The 19,206-nt window shown below is 27.1% G+C and overlaps 1 protein-coding gene across 50 annotated transcripts in view; it reads right to left on the bottom strand.

Moving 5' to 3' along the window:
* The window catches only part of LOC121114935 (KCNQ potassium channel), a 579,520-nt gene that overhangs the window by 28,132 nt on the left and 532,182 nt on the right, over positions 1 to 19,206 (bottom strand). For 19 of the 50 annotated variants that reach the window (XM_071887354.1, XM_071887346.1, XM_071887328.1 and 16 more), the window contains 3 exons: positions 13,745 to 13,956; positions 1,595 to 1,668; positions 148 to 275 (listed from right to left, as the gene is read on the bottom strand). In XM_071887354.1, coding sequence (XP_071743455.1) covers positions 148 to 275; positions 1,595 to 1,668; positions 13,745 to 13,956 — 414 coding nt within the window. Of the gene's footprint in view, positions 1 to 147; positions 276 to 1,594; positions 1,669 to 10,055; positions 10,290 to 13,744; positions 13,957 to 19,206 lie in introns of all 50 variants that reach the window. The other 31 variants (XM_071887327.1, XM_071887309.1, XM_071887312.1 and 28 more) reach the window with 3 other exon arrangements.

The following is a 19,206-nucleotide window of genomic DNA, read 5'->3' as shown; positions in this document are numbered from 1 at the left end:
GCAAAAGCTTCAATGTCGATGAGTAAATATGATAAGAACAAAATAAAATCCCTTAAACAAGATGCAATATAAAATACAGAACAAACCAAATAGATATATGACTTATAAATAAATAAGAGTTAACATATAAACCATTTTGAGAGCTACCTGCATTGAAGAAATTTAACCTTTCCGATAAGGTCAACATGGCCGGCGCTATATTGCTCAAGAACATCTTTTACGTCATATGGCTTTAACGCCTCTTTAAATTTTCGTCGAGCAAGCATATATTTGATCTAAAAAATTTATTTATATGTAATAATTCAAAATACAAACCTGCGGTATTTATGCTCATTGAATATTTGAATAGTAAAAATTTAAAAGATTTTTTTTGCATGTAAGTACATTATATGTATATAGGTAGAAAAAGCTTTACAAGAACTTGCATATGCGAAAAACTGACTAAAAATATTTGTAGGTGGTTATTATTATATTAAATTATATTATTAATGTGCAGTAAAAAAAAAAAAAAAAAAAAATAAACGATCCTAAATATTCGTGCAAGATGTAGAAAAATAAGAGGTTGGAAAAAATGATTGCTATAGTTAATTCTAATTGAATAATCTTAATCTTAAAATATCTTCTTTTCTATGTTAGAATACACTAACAAGAGCGGCGCAACAGGGCCATGCCCACCCAATTTTTGATAATTTACAACTATCATATACTTAGGGTAACTATATTTTTATTTTAAAAAAGTACATGTTACCCAATTAATGTGTTTTTGATTGGAAGGGATAAATATTTTGAAATGTTGAAATTTAAGACTTTTGTTTCTAAAGTTACATTAAAAAAAAATAACAGTAATTTTGATCTTTCCTTTTTTTAAATTTACTTTGATACATATATATTTTTATTATTACAGAAAAATCCTTATTGTACATTATATTAGGGTAACCAACTCTCTCTATAAAATAAAAAATAGACATAGCCCATAATGATCTCGACATTGTAAGATTTTATGATAAAAATTTTCCGGACGCTATGGACCAGATGAAAAAGACGACTTATCTGGGTAATTAAGAACAGTTGTTCAGTCATCCTACATATAAAAGGGAAAAATATTTCTATTAAAATTACAGTTATTGGTCCCTCCACTTCCAAAAACGTTGCGCGGAGCCTGATTAGGAACTAATTTTCACATTAAATATGTAAAGAGCAAGACTGTTAAAATTATTTAATTTTGTATTACACTATTCACATCTGAGCTTATTATTAATAAATACAACTGTGTTAATTCAAAAGTTTAGAATTTATTAAACACCATGTTATCATTTGCCCCCTAGAATATCTAAATCAATATAGGTATATGTATGTGTCATCACCCAGTTTCTATTAATTGAATTGATTTGTTACACATCTCACAAGTTTATATTGCAATTATATATAATATTGCTACGGTATTAGGCTATGTATTAATTTAAAAAAATATTATTGAGGAGCTTGTGGAGTAGAAACTTTTTTATAAGATATTATTACTATCTGAAATCAAACCTTTTTGATTATTATACAATATATTTTGTGAAATGATGTATTTAGAAAATAAACTCGTTACCTTTCGAACGGCTCTAATAGCTCCTCGATGCTGTCGTGTTAGAGTAATTGGCTGAAGTGATACATCATCGTCATCTATTATTTATGAAAAAAATAAATTAAGATTATTAATAAAGCAATTAGGCATAGAAAGGCCTATTTTGTAATTTTTTTTCTTTTTTTCTTTGTGACCAGAACCTGAATAACAATAATATTTAATGAAAAAAAAAATCAACTTACATTAAAAAAAGGATAAGAAAAATCTTGATACTATAATAGGCCTTCCAAGATAGTGTAAAATCAACAATGACAACATAAAGTAACCCAAAAAATAAAACTACGAATAAGAGGTATTGAAGGCTGTAGGTTTCGAGTGAGGAAAACTTTCTGTAGGGGAACTCACCGTAGGAAAACCTTTCATATGGAATAATCAACGAAAGGATTATAAAATAAATCATGTAATCTACTGGTCTATTGTAAATGAGTTTGAATTTTGTCTTAATGTTAGGCCTAGTGTAGTTTAGAAAAATCATTCAAAAAATGATTTTCGAAAAATTTAAAAGTGAATAAAGGCTTTGGACTTTCATAGACTTTCTCTTAATCTTTTCTGGTAATTTAAGTAAAATATTAGGTCACAATAAATGTTTAATTTATATATTTGATAGATGATATATGTAAATTGGATTAGATGCAAATGATTTGTATATCGTAAGGTAAAGTGGGGTCAAATGGGCGTATTTCATTCTTTTGTTCATAACTCTTCACTTTCAAAAGTTAAAATATAATAAATCTAGAAAGCACGATAATAAGTTTTTGAAATAAATGTATAGAAATCCTTTCGTTGAGTTTTTCTTTGATAGCTTTCCTACTGGAGTTTTTTTTCTAAAACTGTATTTATATTTATTATTAATATGTACAATTTGTTTTGCTCATACAGCAAAGTAATACTATATGTTTATATCTGGGGAGTTTTGAAAATTATGTACACATTTCTTCATTAGATAATTTTGTTTAAGTTTTAATAGACTTACATATTTTCTGAAGAGTAAATAGAAGAGTACATTGGAATAAAGTATATGTTGAAATTTACTTAACATATCAAGACAAATTTTACTGCTCATTTAAAAGTTAAAAAAATAAATATATATATATTCATCATTTTAAATAAAAAACTGAAACACTGTACGTTCTATATCAATTCAACAAATTGAAGTCCCCTGACTATAACATATCTTGATTACAAAAACTCTCTTTCTTGTTGAGTCAACTTGCAGATTGAGAAAATTAGCCATTTATGAGATTTAGACACCTTATTAAATCTTTTTAAATTATTAAGCAATTATAAAATTTCACAAAGAGTCCTTACTTTTTCATCTATATTTTCATTAACACTGGCCGTGCAATCTTAAAATGTTTTACACGACAATGCATTCATTAAATATTTGAAAAACTAAACTTTTCATATAAAAAACAACGGAATTAGTTTTTGTCATTGTTTTTTTTGGCCATTATTAAGTCAATTTTAAAGGGCTAAATAATTGCATAATGTTATGACTGTCAGATCAAGGCTAGATGATATCCACATAGTTATCACTAGGTCAAAACAATTATGTGGCTATTTTTGTCTGACGATTGGACTGGGTCTTCAAAATGTGTCGTTCTTTTGTCAGGTAAACTTTGTAGACTAAAATAAATGTGATTATGTAAAAGAACATATTAACCTGGGGTAATTTTTTTGTCTATTCATTTTTTGAGTTGAAGTGAAGTGAAACAAGTATCACATGTTCTAATTTATATATTTTTTTGTCAATTTAAATTTAAAAATTGCTTTATTTCGAAATGTCCTGAATTTTATGTAATTTAAGATTAATACATAAAAAATAGACAATTGCTCATAACTTATAATTTTTTGTTAACCCGATTTTATATACAGGTGAAAAATAAGACTTTAAGTTCTCCATTTATAATATATATTCAGTTTTGTTAAGCATAAAACGTACTGTTTCAGTTATCATAGTATAACAACATTAAATTAATATAAAGTAAAATATTTAAATTAAAGTAAATTATTCCGTTTACTTCAGTAGAAAAATATCAATTGAAAAATGTACAAACTTTCTTTTTAATTCATTTTGTAAGCCTACTAAAAAATATAAAAACAAAAAAATGAAGTAGAATGATGATAATGTGTAAATAATTCATGAATGCCATAAGTAAAATAAAATGATATATGTGGTACTACAATATAAAACTGACCAATATAAAAAAGATAAAACATGAGAAAATTATGTTTTTACCTAATTAAATATAATCAGAAAAAACATAAACTTATATATTAAAAAGACAAACATTTCTGAATTGGTAAGATAGATTTTTTGCACAACGATGTAATTTATGTTTAATTGCAATTATTTATCAAAATTATTGGTCTATTTTTTCTTTTTTTTGCAAATTTTTACTCTAAAACATTATTCCGTACATATTTATATCTGATGTGCAAATCATTCATTAGCTTTATTTGCTATCAATATAAATTGTCACATTAGCATTTTTGAGAAAATTTTATACTTCCTAATTTATTATTTAATCTCCATCTTAAAAATATACTCCTCCGGTCAGATATTTTATATTTTGTACCAACACATACTTTAAAAAAATCATTTTCAAAGGGATTTAAATTTTATGTATAGTTACCATCTAGAAAGGTAATTCGTAGTTATGAAAAATAGTGAGTTCAAAGACAAATATATGTATGTATGTATATAGGATAATGAGGGATGGGAATATTGTCTAAGTTGAGATGAGCGTAAAAACTACACAATAGAGTGTATAATAAAAATGTGGTCACTTTAAGAGAAGAAATTTCTGCCCACAGCGATCACTTTAAACTAAAGTGCTCTTTACTTGATAATAAGTTGGAATTTCTAAAAAAGCTATTGTAAAAATATAAGCCAAGTGGCAAAGCAAAGACCACGTTATCAATATTTGCACAAAGTAGTGGTGTAAGCGACATTTTTTAGTCCACTAGGGGCGTGGAGTATACTTGAATGATTGAAAACTCAATGAATTTAGACTTTTAACTCTACTAACATGGTTAATTCTGTAAACGGAAGAAAAAGTTGCAAATGTCATGAGAGAAAATGATAACGTGAGTAAATTTGCAGTACCATGAGAAGCGAACAATTCTGTGAGAAAATGTTTAAGGGCAAACTTAAATCTGTAACAGACTCGTTTTGTCACATTACTTTAAAGCTTTAGGGAGGAATAATTAATAAGAGCATTCATATTTTGCTCCTAACAAAATATACTTTTTTATTTAATTTAGACAATACTCCCATCTTTAGGTATAATATTTCTTAATCATATGTGTAAGCTATCAAGTAGCCCTTTTTAGCACGGACAAACACACACACACACACGAAAATATGTACGCCAGGATAGCAAGTGAAGAACAATTCGAAACAAAACGTGCGGATTGAGCGAGTGAGTGAATCTTGTTATTAATTTTTTATAAACAGTAAAAATTATAAAATGTTAAAGTATGATTTATTTATGTACAAGTTCATAATCAGTGATAAATAAATGTAGGATCCATACAATGATTCAAATACAGTACCTAGAATATTAACGTCGTTTTTATATTATCTAACAATAGATTACTCTTGTGAACAAAATTTCAACTTTTTTTACCCATTGATTAAGAAGGCGTACTTTTGACTGCTTTTACTCTGGAAAACCTGAAAATGACCCTTATAACTCAAAATTACTGTTTTTATGGCTCACAAAGAATTTTTTCCCAATATCTACATAATTAATTATATGTTTCGCCTAGAAATATCTAATTAAAAGAAAAAGCATATAGTCTAGGGTATTGTGGATACATGTTTTCAAATTCATTTTTGAAAAACTATTTTGTATCTTTTTAGAATCAGAATGCTTTGTAAGTACTAAAGTATAACAAAAACTTACCTTTTCTATAAAATTCTAATAAATTTCTTATTTTGGAGTATAATAATAAAATTGAAGTTAGTCGTAACGCGAAGACTTCCTTCTTTTTTAAATATAAATAAGATCTTAAAAAAGCTAATATTTTAAAAGTCATATATGATTTGTTCCTGAAAAAAACATTTATATATATTTATTAAGCTGCTAAGGTTTATTGATAGTGCATATAGTTAATACTTTTCTTTGTGGACACAAAAACAAACATTTTGTACTATTAAGATTATTATTATTATTCTCGTTGTAAAAGTAATCAAGAATACACCATCTGAACCCATGAGTAAAAATGTGTTCACAAGTTTTTTTTTAAATGAAATATTTTCTAATAAATATTTGTACACATATGTACATAGATTGTACTATTAAGGGAATGACTAAATAGACTTCATTTTATATTAAATGCACTAAATAAAGACAATTTAATATTTACAAAAAAGTTTTAAACAAATGAATACTCTCTACAAAGAAGCAAAGGATACACAAATGAGTAGACTGTATACAAGACCATAATTGTGCAAGAATGAGAGATAATTTTTGTTTTTATGTTTTTTTTTGTTGTCAAATCTGCTAAATTAGGATATAACATTGTGAAAGAAATACAAAGAGACGACAAAATCCACGAATTATTAACCAAAAATAACATCTGAAAAAAGGGTGTAGAATGACGTCACATTTGTTTGTTCTTTTACATTCATAAAACTATACAACAGCAAATTTGTACGTAGCTACAACCTAAATTTGTTATTGTTGTTTCCTTCATAGAACACGTAAGCAGTCATTAGATTTTTTTAATTGCAGTAGATTTGACCATTAATGCCCCTTTTTTAAATCACATTTATTGACTAAAATATCGATTCGGAGGCATATTTTGAAGTTAAATAATCTTTTTTTTATCGGCAAATCTTTTCAACTTGTAATATTCGGTGCATTTATAAAACACCTTCATACTCAGAGATAAAAAAAAATATAGCGTAATACTTTGACGTACGAGGTAAATTTATTTATTGACGAAGCTCATAAGTCAAAGCAATTAATTCCATAATAACTAACTTAGAAAAAATATCTAGCAGTTGTTCTCGTGTCCGTTGCCAACTCTCAGGCAGCTTAAGAAGAATCTTAATAGAAATATGTACTTATGTTGTGGCACTTGCATCTCAATGTATCTTTATTTTTACTTTTTGTAATAGCTGATGTTCATTCTGGCAATTGAAAACTTTTCGTCATCTCTATGTATTTATTTCTCTATGGGGTACAAGATTTTCAAGACGGCAGGGAAAAGAAAATTTGAAAAGTATGTGATAAAAAAATTATGACCTTCAATGAAAGTTCCATAAGACTATGTAAACTAACGGAAATGAAACTTGCGTTGGGGTTACATTGGCTTTAATGATGATTACTTCCACAAAAAAAAAAAAAAAAAGGTGCAAGTATTGACATAATATGCACAAATAAATTGAGATGTGAAAAGTTTAAAAATCGCGCCTGAGCGTATAATATAAAAATAGCGTAATTTTGAGATAAGGCGTATCTGCTAAGAGAGATTATTATTCAAAAATATATTTTTCTTTGATGATATAGTACGTTTATGTTTTCACAATTGGGAGAAATAATTTTTGCAGGCACTGATATCCTGCAAGATGCCAGTATATACCTTTTTTTTTAAGTTATGCTTGCAAGACTTAGACAATTTTCACATCTCTATAAATAAGTACGTTAAATCAACGATTGAGCATCATAATTAATAAATCAAACAAATTACTATTCAGAATAATCTTTCATCCGCCAAAGTTGCTAATAAATACCTACCCCCCCTTAAAAAGTTCAAGACGAAACTATTAAAAAAATATAGTATTAAAATTGTAAAACTTGATTGAAAGTCCCCAACATGACTTTATAGGTCATCAATAAAATGGATCATCCTTGGTTTTTAGGTGAATCATAATTTTCATTACACTAGAAAAAAATAATGGAGATATAATGTTATTGGAGAAGGTAGAATACACTGCATATTTGTCTATTACAAAAAAATGAGTCATGTATCTATTTATAATTGCTTTTAATTTAAGTATCATTATCAAACGCACTGTTTTCAATTATTAAGTGAAGTATTGTTTTGATCTAGTTCAGAAGAGGGCAATTGATTTACAGACAGGAAATCCCTCAATTTTGAATACTCTAATATTTAAACACAAGTTTGCATTTATCGTTGATTGGCTTATTTATTTTGAGGCTCAATGGTCCTTGCTTTCCACGGTTGTAAATAGATGCAAACAATTATTCGCATATTAAATGGGATAAATAACCTACTACTAATGCGTCTCTTGATTTCTATTAAAAAAAACAAAAAACTGCATTATTTCTTTTTACAGAATCAAGGTAATAAAAAATTCAATAACAAAAACACAAGCACATTTATAGATACTTATATATAATTGACTAGATAGAAAACAAGAACAAAACAAAAACAGAGTGTTTTGATTGGGTGGTGTTGTTGTTGCGTCAAAACAAAAATCACATTGGATTCATCATAAGTGCTTTGATTATAATTTAGATATGAGGGATGTTATGTTTTTTTTGTGTGCAGTGAAGATGAAGAATAAAGAACGAGCATGCAAAGGTGGTATTTATTTGTGTAACGAGGTTTAAACCAGAAAATAAAATGATGATTGGTTGCTAATTGGGGTCAAAAATGATGGATAAATACAATGACAAATTTACAGTAATGGTGTCAAATTCTGCAAAATATTTAAATCCTAATCATTGGTTTTTTGTTATTAATGATTTATTTATAATAGTTATTCATTATATTATCTACCGCTTCTCAAACTGTAGGCTTCAAAATATTTGCATCAGACGCCCACTAGTTTAATGCGTCGTTAGAGTTTTCGGATTTTTTGAAATCATAATCCTTTTTGTCCATTTCTAAGATCATAGAAATTTAGATTTGATGCATTACTCATATATATTCAATACCATCTACGAAAAGTTTTAACCTAAAAAATGTCAAATTACTCAAATAGAGTATTCTCATTAATTTGATCAAACATGATCTGTATGCTATTAGATGATTAAGTATAAATACGAGTATATTAGTGGTCATTACTGAGATCCTAGGATTTCCAAGAAATTCTGCATTTAATTATTTCATAATATCAGTACTTCATCATAATTTTATAATGAATCATATCGTTAAACACATATTGAAGAATAAACTGGGTTAAGGTTTTTCATATTCTAGTGATAAGCACATTTCAAGTGGGCTTTTAGCCTTCGGGTTGTGTTGTGTATTACACAATTATACAACCTACAGCTCCATCACAAATTAGCCCGTTCATCACTTACAGTTGATTTTTTTTTGTTGCTGGATGGATCGGATTTCAAAATTAAGAAAGGGGTATTTGTTGGCTATATCTTCAAAAACAACGTTACGCTCTAGTGATAAAAATAATATATGATACATATACTATTTAATGGAAGCACAAGTCTTAAAGTTTGAGAAGCACTGATATAAATATTAAAAACTGATTGAACTTTGTAAGTAAATAAGTTATGAGGTAAATTGTAGGTAATATTTAATAAATATTTCACAGAATTATTTTTTGACATTCTTTTTTTCTTGCTAAACATGAACATTAATTAATTTGATTAGCAAATAGCTTTCTAATTGTTCTCTCTTTATCTTACCACAATGTGGTAGTGTATTTTGAATATATGTACATAAATGATTTTATCAACTTTTCTACAATATAATATGTAAATTGTTGATTGTAATTGAGTGAAAATTTGTTTTTACTAGCAAATTAACGGATATAAAAATTCAATTTTAAACAAAAACTACATTCTATTTATTTAATTATAATTATATAGGCAGCAAATCTTCCAATAAGCAATGCTTTTAAATATTATTACAAAATTTGAACTTTTTTGCCTTTATCTTGAGATGATGTACCCTTGATTGCTTTAAATCGATAAAGGGTCAAATGACCTCTTTAATCAGAAATTTTTCTGTTACTTTTTTTTAAATCTACATATATTTTACTGTTATTGGAATTGAAAGATCAAAGTGAAAGAATAAAACGTTAGATTATAGTTTGCAAAGTGTGTATTTCAACATTCATTGAATATATATTTATGTTTTTCTGAAACGGAAAAAATCCCTTGTGGGTACAAAAAATGAAGAAAATTGTTTGTTTTTCTTCGGAAGTTGATCACTATGGTCAATATCTTAGTTTTTTCTACTAAAGTGTAGAAACACAAAGAAAGGAGCACACCACCTCAATTCAAGGGTAAAAATTTCTTGACTAAAATAATTACTGAGATATGTATGTATCTATATAAAGAAGTAATGAATGGTGGCGGTAGTAAATGATGGATGTAATAAGATAATTATGAGATAGAATCAAATCATATGTACGAGTATGTATGTGTGAAAAAGGAGGGAATGCATCTGTTGGACAAATAAATGAAAAACAGAAACTAACCATCAAAGTCACCATCTTCCTCTTCCTCCCCCTTTCTACCCTTTCTACTTCCCCTTCCACCTCTTGCCGGAGACTTATGTCCAGAGAATTCTTTTTGCAACAAGTTGCATAACATTATAGGCAAAAAAGCATCGTCAGAATTCATGTTGACTATAGGAGAAGCCGCTCTCGATGGATTTCGAGATGGGTTTAAAGATGTATTCCTGGATATGTTTCGAGAATTAACTCGAGATGCTGTAGAAAAGAAAAACATTACGGTCGAACTCTTCCTTAATTAAAGAATATATACATACATAATATGTCTTAAAGAGAATTTCACAGTATCTAACACGTACTTTGGGTCTTATTCAAAAGGTCTGAGTCGCTTCTCTATTGTTCAGAATTATACTACTATGTGGTATAAGGAGTCATCTATACATGGAGCGCCTTACATTTTTTTTTTTTGACAAAATAAGGGCTATGATTCTATTAGCAAAATAATTAAAATAACAAGCATGTAATGAATGTCTTCTGTAATTAAAATAACCTTATATAATAACTATTATTCTGATAATATACGATAAAAAGATCAACCTAAAAATAATTTTTAATTACTTAAGACATTCATTACATAGTTTTATATTTTTATTTTCCTTTGATTTAATTACTATTATAAACTAAAAATAACCTTTCGTAGGTAAAAAAAAAAAAAGAGTGCGCGTTTCATTTATAAAGTATTCCTTTTGTGGTACTGGTCAAAGCTATTGTAAATTTTTGTCAAATTTAAATGGCTAACCTTATACTTTTCTGGCCTGTAGGATCACTGAGGTTGCTATGAAAGACTCTATCACTAATTTTTTAACCACCATCAATTCACAATATGGAGTCAAGTTTCCGCCTTCATTATTTCCAAGTTAAATTTCAATTTAAAAAGGCCTGATTTGAGTATAAGCAATAATTTAGTTTTATTATATAAAATATATCTATATTCGTACTCAGAGAAGTCAATACTAATTAAATAATGTAAATAACTTGTTAGATAATGCGGGGTTCTCTTTAAAAATAAAATATATATTTAAATAAATGTGTAATTAAAAAAACCACACAAGTATTTGAATCAAGTACACATAGTTTGTTCCAATGAGTGAGTATATGAACGAATCAAACTCATTTTATCATTAAAACTATATAAATGTATATAAAAAAAGATTAAATATAGCAGTGCCGGTTTTAGTGTAGACGGGGTACAGAAAGCCGAGTACAAGATTTGCACTAAAATGTAAAAACAAAAACCTAGTCCACTATTAAAGATAAGAATTCTTTATTTTTATCGTTCTTTAAGCATTAATAATGTATGAAAATGTATTTGAGAATAGTGATGCTAATTTTTTTAATTGATAATGTGAATTTTAAACTTGAATTAAATACCAATTATGCATTTCGATCATTCAATAAAATTTTTTTATGAGAAAACGGATTGGATTAAAATTAGTTGTGCATTATTACTGACAGTAGAACATCTTAAAAATAAAATTTTGGATCCATAACTCAAGCCAACTCTGAGTTTTGAGGCTTTAAATATGATAAAATGAACATTTTTATTAATTTGATATCGTAAACCGCATAAATTGTAGGCAAGTATATCGTATCATAAAAAATATACTAGTTAGCTGAAAAAAAAATTTTAACAATTTTTTTTTAATTTTTCAAAGAATAAGGTCTTCGATTTTTTAAAATAGAACTCTAAAAATAAAAAAAATGAAAACTTTGGAGTGGAAAATTCATTGAATTATAAATTTGTGCTTAATAAATAACCGACCTTCATTGGTATAATAAAAAAAATGAAGGAATATTGAACATACCCTCTTATATGAAAATAGAATAAATGTATTCAAAATACTATATTTAAAAAAAAATTAAGTCTTTATTTGATTTGGCCTTAAAATACAATATATGTATCTTTTTTACATATTGTCACTATGATTTTTTCGAAATTGATTTAATTAACAATGATTTATTATTAGAAATGAAAGATAATTAATTGAATAATAAAAATGTAATCCATTCACTTTTTGTGAAAAAATATCTTATTATATTGACTTTGTAAACAATCTTTTTTTTTGAACTGGTAAAATTTGAAAAATAGATTTTTTATCTCCATTAAGGAAAAATAAGGGGGGAAAAAATACAAGGAAATTTAAAACATGGTTTGATTTAAAATTAAACTTTAAAAAAAATATCAGTTATATTTTCAAAAAAAAAATATATATACATCATCACAATTATTGCATGAATAAAAAAAGCCATATATAATTTAATTTATTTCAATTAGTCCCTTTAATATAAAACCGGCACTGGTTTATTGCACAGATAAATCTGTAAATTTAAACTTAATAAAACGCAATGTTGAAGTTTAAAACTTTTATAGTTACAGCTAAAGGACTCTACGAAAAGAATGGACATTAAAAATTTATGCTGTCATGAAAAACTTCTAACCTCCCCTCATAAAAAAAAGAATTTATTACTAGAAAAAGCCCACTCGTTTAAATTGAGTCATAAAATGTATAATATTTTTTTGTTACATATATTATTTATTAAATCTTTATTTTTAAGTCGATAATTGTACTTAATTTGAAATTCGGTAGAGGAATTAAATTTTGTACATTGAACATATTCAAAAATGAGAACAATCTACTTTAGTCGACAATTGTGAGTCAATTAAAGAGACAAAATAAAATTAACACTCTTTTTATAATATTCATATTCACTTTTTTCTTTGAGTCCTTTAGTTACACCTCAAGAGACTCTAAGGAATGAGTATACAAATAAACATGTATTTAAACTACTCTCTTTAACACAACCTCGATTAAAAAATGAAAAGGGATGGGAATTTTGTAGAGCACGAAGAGAATAGAACAGTATTGTTTATCTAAAAAATCCCATTGTAACAATGACACGATTCAAAATATGAAAATAACACACATTGTTTATTTTAATGCAATCATAATTTTAAGGTGATAATTTTTTCCCCGCTGATTTGTTTACCGGGTTTTCCTTAGAGTTTCTTTAATTACACATATAAAATAATAAATGGTTGTATATTTACCATTCTTATATATAATAAAGCAAATCATCAAATGTATTTGCTCATCATACCATTCCTTTTTTTTAGATGGACTGTTTTTTTACTCTTAATAATGACGAAATTTCGCCATTTTATACCAACTATGTGTTATAAATATATTAAATTATGTTTATTTATTTGATTATGAAGTATTTTTAAAAATAACACACGTTATATGTCTGATAGCTTTTTGGATTATGTTATCTAATGCTAAGTTTAGTCTTAACTTTTGTTTATTACAAAACACAATAATTCACACGTAAGAATAAGAAGCCTTGAGTAGTATAAATAAATTATAGCTAGAGAAATGAATAATACAAATTAAAGTTCAAGAAGATAAATGATAATATACGCAAATGAAAAGTATGTAATTGAATAAGTGATTATTAAAGAAGTGAAAATGGACGCATTTTTAAGCGTGCAATTATAGAATTGACCCACCTACTTGAACAAGTTATTATGATTGTAAAAGCAAATTTGTAAATTCTATCTTTACACGCTTGAAAATGTGCGTGTTTTCACTTCTCTTGTGATTTTAAAGAGAAAAAAGAAGAGAGTATCAAAAATGAGGGTTCGGTTAACTTACCATCACTACTCTTTTTCCCGAGTCTAGAGTCTGATGAGTCGCGATGAAGTTCGTGAGACGGCTCTTCATTCGTGCTAAGATTATCGTTAGAGCTATTTGCAGGATGGAGTTTATTGGATGAATAACTAGCGGCCGGAGAGTATGGATGAGCCGAGGATCTACCTCTGCGGAGGGTATTAAATCGAGTAACGAAAGATGTATTATTCTTAAAACTGGAGGAAAGTAAAGAAGAGGGGAAAAATGCATTTATTTGAATAAAAAATAATATAGTTTGTACTAACGATATTCTTAAAGGATAAAATTAATTACATAAACTTCTACTGGTATATGAATTATTGATTATAATGTTGGGATATCTACATAAGAGTTATATTGTACAGTCATACATAGAACCATTAATGCAAAATTATAAATATCATCAATAGCACAACTCAACTAATCAGTGACATGATTCCAATATCGGTCTCAAGACTAATTTCGGAAATCTCGTCTCAGTCTCAACTCCTTAAAGTTTTGGCCTCGTTGTCAAAAACAGTTAAATTATAGGAATCTGAATAAATAACAGTAAAACAACAAACTAATTGACAATGTGAGGACCATGTGATTAATATTTGGCCAAATATAGTTGGATTCTTTGTCCTCTAGGGGATGTTTAGAGTGTCATGTAAAATTCTTTAATAGACTTCGTAACCTCCATGAATTTACTATTTTAAAATTAACAGGGCTATTTCTACGAAAGGAAAAGAATATTGCATACGTCATGAAAGAAAATAATAAAGTAACGGCATTTGTGGTTTTTTAAAAAGCGCCATCTTGAAAGAGGAAATGTTTCTATGTAGCCATGGGAATTTCCTCAAGCTAAGAGGTGCATTTCTCCAATATTTTTTTATAGCTTTGGATAACACAAGATATATTTTCTTTCATTTGTTCTGGACTTAGTATAATTTCTTTGAAGTCTTAATATGGTTTACCACAACCATCATGCATGTGCCCATAAACCATCTTTTAAATGTATTTTTAAGATTTCTCCATATTATGATCTTCAAACCACAACAACTTTCGCTTTTAAAATAAAGAGATTCTGTGATTGAAAATATGTCTTATCTTTAGAATTGTGAATGCCTTAATAAATGAAACTTTGAAAATGTGAAAATCTCATTACTGTATTTTCCATCCCAAAAAACAAAAAAAACTTAAATCACAGAACCTATATATTTTGACAGAGAAAATTGTTGTGATTTGAAGATTATATTATGAAAAGTTCGTAGAAATAAATGGTGTCTTCAGTGTAGACGCATGTCAAAATCACATCAGTGGTTTCTTTGTTCCCAAATAAATAAATATTTTCCCTATTGAGCTGTGATTTGGGACTTACATTATTTCATAAATTACTTTAGCTTGAACCAAATATATGTGGCTATACATAAAGGCACAATATACGTTACAATCTATAACGGCCGGGGATGTCACTTATATTATTGATTTTTTAGGAGTGGCATCACATGGTCTATTGCAGCCGTATCAAATCCAAAGGATTTGATATTTTGTTGTCTTGTCTAATGAATGATAACTATTCAATAACAAATATAATGGCTCTTTAAATGTGTATACAACTCTTACATCGATAAACCTAATTTAAGGAAAATAATATTAACCATAATGTTATGAATAAATTAATATTTTTATTAGAAAAAAAATGAATAAACTTATGGGTACAACGAATAATAACTTAATGAATTCATCAGAATTAATATTATAATATATATATATATATAACTAATTATTGCATTGATTGTGCTGAAGGTTTATGTGAGGGACACTCTATATGTGTAGTACAATCTTAAAACAATTCACAAATAAATGCACCTCATAATTATTATTGAGATACTTCATTACATGACCATATACTTATTAGAATGAATTATAATACTTACATCCATTAATTTAATTTGTTAGAAAATTGACATCACAAAGAAACTCAGATATTTTTTTATATGCATCGAATGAAATTCTAATAACACAGTTTAGTGTAAAGGAGGTCCCGCATAACCCAGTTTCAAACACCACGGATTTCGCATACCGCGGTCTTTTAAATTATTCTGACTCCCTGTATATTGCGGTTTATTCCTCTCATATTGCAGTTTTTTATATTATGATAAAAAATTATGAAAACTATATATTCGGATAAACATAATTTTTGTATTTGTTGATGAGTTTGTTCATATTATAACTATATATTTATATAATATAAGCCAATAATTTTGCAGCTGTAAGTATTTGATGTGATACATAGACTTAAAACTTTTGGTCATTACTTAACATACATACTTGCAATTAAAAAGTAAAATATTGGTGAAGTTGCAATTATATAAATTTTACAATATCAAAATTACCTGATTCAAAATCAAGTAAATACCCAATAAAGTATCAATTTTAGAATTTTGTACAAGTATCTTGGCATACATTATTTCCAATAAGTTATGATAAATAAAACTTTTATACAGTCCGACCCATACTAAAAATACAAAGAAGATATAGTACAAAGTGGACTTTAAAAAATATTTTTTTCTATTTTACAGGTTTTAGTACTAAATAAGTCCTTGTACAATACGAATTTCATATAACGCAGATTTTTTACTTTCCGAAAATCCCGATAACAGGGGACCCCCTGTACTATATATGTACGAAATGACACTTTCATTCACAGAGTTGTAAATCATTGGACCGGTTGATATTTACAAAAAAATTATCCTTAATTAATAAGGTAACTCTGAGAGTTTGATAAATGTTTGGAACGAGAGCAGCTTAGCTATCATGACGTTTTATTATATTAGCTGCAAGCCACTATAAAAAAATGAAATGTACACAAATCCCACTCCATATCTGACAAGGAAAAAGACAGAAATTTTTCTGGTGTCGATTCTTAGCTCTACTCGGAGTCCAACAAAGACTTACACTTATAACTCCTAGAGACATCCTCAGTGTTACTCTTTGTCTTTTAGGACCAAACAAACTGTTTACTTAGATGTTATTGCCTACAGAATTGAAAAAAAAAAAAAAATTATAAAAAAAATGAAATAAAATCCTTACTCAAGCACCAACTAAAAACAAAAACTACACGCGTTTTAAGTCATATTTTTTACAACTCTATTCATTCATGCCTTAAACACTCTTAAGAATATATTTATATAATTTTTAGAATAAAATAAGTCTTTATTTTTCTTATGAATATACTTACAGGTACGTAACTATGAATTTAAGGTCAATACGTCAAATGAACCCAGAAAAAAAAAATCCATAAAATTATTACTTAAATGATTGAAAGTATGAAGAAGTTCAGTTTTTAGAATATGTGGATCCATTTTCAAGGAAAGATCTGCTCGGTCCTTATTGAGTAAGCTTTCTAATCGAAATTGGTTTTAAAGACCCAATTAAATTATTCAATTGAATTTTGAATCTTCTCTATTGAAATCAAATTTAAATTTGTCTTGTTTTTATTTAAACTTGACTAAAAAAAAATATGGAATGTGGGGTGCATCTGGGCTGATTGGCAAAGTCTAGGTAAATAAGTTTAAAAGGAGAAAATTACAAATGTATGATTAAAAAAGTAAATACAGTTGTTAATATTTTTCTTTTTTTCCAATTTTTATTAATTATTTCTAAGATCATTTCCCTCTGAAAATGTATTTAATAACTTTTTCAATCTCCTTTGTTAAAAACTTGTACTAAAATTCTTAATCAAATTGTTTTTTTTAATAAATGCATTTATGGTTTTCTCCTTTCACTAAAGCTATTTTAATATTGGAGGTTCTCATATTTAGAGCAGTCATACATTATCTTTCCTATAAAAATCATATAACATACAGCTGATGTTAATAAGTGTCTTAATTTAATTTTACCGTATATCTCGCTCCACCTTCTCTTGCCGATCTACAAAAGTCACACAAACATCTTAAACCGACATAGGTTCAGAGCTTTCTATTCTTATGGATCTTTGAGCATTGTTGTCTAACGCCATTGTATACTTATGTTAAATGATGGCAAGATTGTTCAAATTGCGGTGAGCGTAAATTTAAAAAACAACTATATGTTGATGAGAGTAAGATATGAATGATCTTATTAACTATTCCTCCCTGTTTTGAAAATTCTAAAGTATTAGCGATATAGGAGCATACCCGTTTATAGGGATCTATGCCAGCAGATATATCGTTTCTCAAAGCGACCATATTAATTTATTTATTACGGTCACTGCAAGATGGACCCTTTTTCCCATCTCTAATTTTATTTTTTGGCTAGTTTCCTCTAAGTTTATAGAAATAATCAAATTTTGCATTTTTAAAATAAAACGACTAATACAAAAGAAACTCACATTGAAACGGAAAGATAAAGTCTAAATGATGAATGATACTAAGGAACTTATTCATGGACATTCTACACAAAAAAACAACTGGTGGTAATTGGATTTCAAAATGTAAACTTTATAGGGTGGGTCGTTTTGAGAGGGTCGAATGAACTATTTTGAAAATGGAGTATCGGGAAATAATGTATTAATATATGAGCCCGATGTACCTTAGTTTTTTTATGAAGATAACTAATTTTTTTTTGTGAAGATGACTTATCTCATTTACTCTATTGCAAAGACTAATTTTTATGAGATTTTACTATTTATTAAGCATTGATGATAATGAGTCATTATTATGATAGGAAACATTATATAAAGATTATTGTTTCGCACTTGATGCCTAGAGATTAAAATAATACAATATTTAATAGAAATACAAAGTTTGATTTGTAAAACCTTTAAATTTTTTCTGATTAGAACAAAACTTAAACAATTAGATTCCACAATCAAAAAACAAATATCTTTTTAATTCTAAATTCAATTGTAGTAGTATTTTGTTTATTGATTATAAATTTTTAAATAGTTATTTCATATCAAACATGGTTTTCGAGAATTTTTTGATTTCAATTTTTGAATATTTTTAGTCTTTTTAAAGGTTTGAGACAATTTTTGAGGAAAAAAATTGAATTTATTCATTGCAAAAATTTGTGTAAATTTTTAATATACTATTATATGTTATTTGCGATCATCCAATCCTGAGAATATTCCATTTAAAGATTAAAAATCCCAATATGTTTTGGGTAAGGAATAATACCTTGAATTTTCAATTATTTTTACGCCAAGGAAGTTCATTTTAGGGATAAATAACTAGGGCTTCATTTACTAAAAGTGTATTTGATTCCAAGAGGTAAAGTTTTAATTTTTTTTTTCAAAAATATAATTTTGTTGATTTCAGTTTAGATATTTAATCATAGTTGGTAAAAATGTTTAAAATCCAAAAATTTGTATAAATTAAGTTTTAACTTAATTTGGAACCTCCAAAACCAAATTTAATAGTCCTAAAATTTGGCATGAATTAGCCTTTTCTATTACAAATTTTCCCGATACCCATCTTTTCATT

The sequence above is a fragment of the Lepeophtheirus salmonis genome, chromosome 3 (assembly GCF_016086655.4).
Source record: "Lepeophtheirus salmonis chromosome 3, UVic_Lsal_1.4, whole genome shotgun sequence".
NCBI lineage: Eukaryota > Metazoa > Arthropoda > Copepoda > Siphonostomatoida > Caligidae > Lepeophtheirus > Lepeophtheirus salmonis.
The sequence above is the reverse complement of the archived record's forward strand: the minus strand, read 5'-3'. Positions and strand labels throughout refer to the sequence as shown.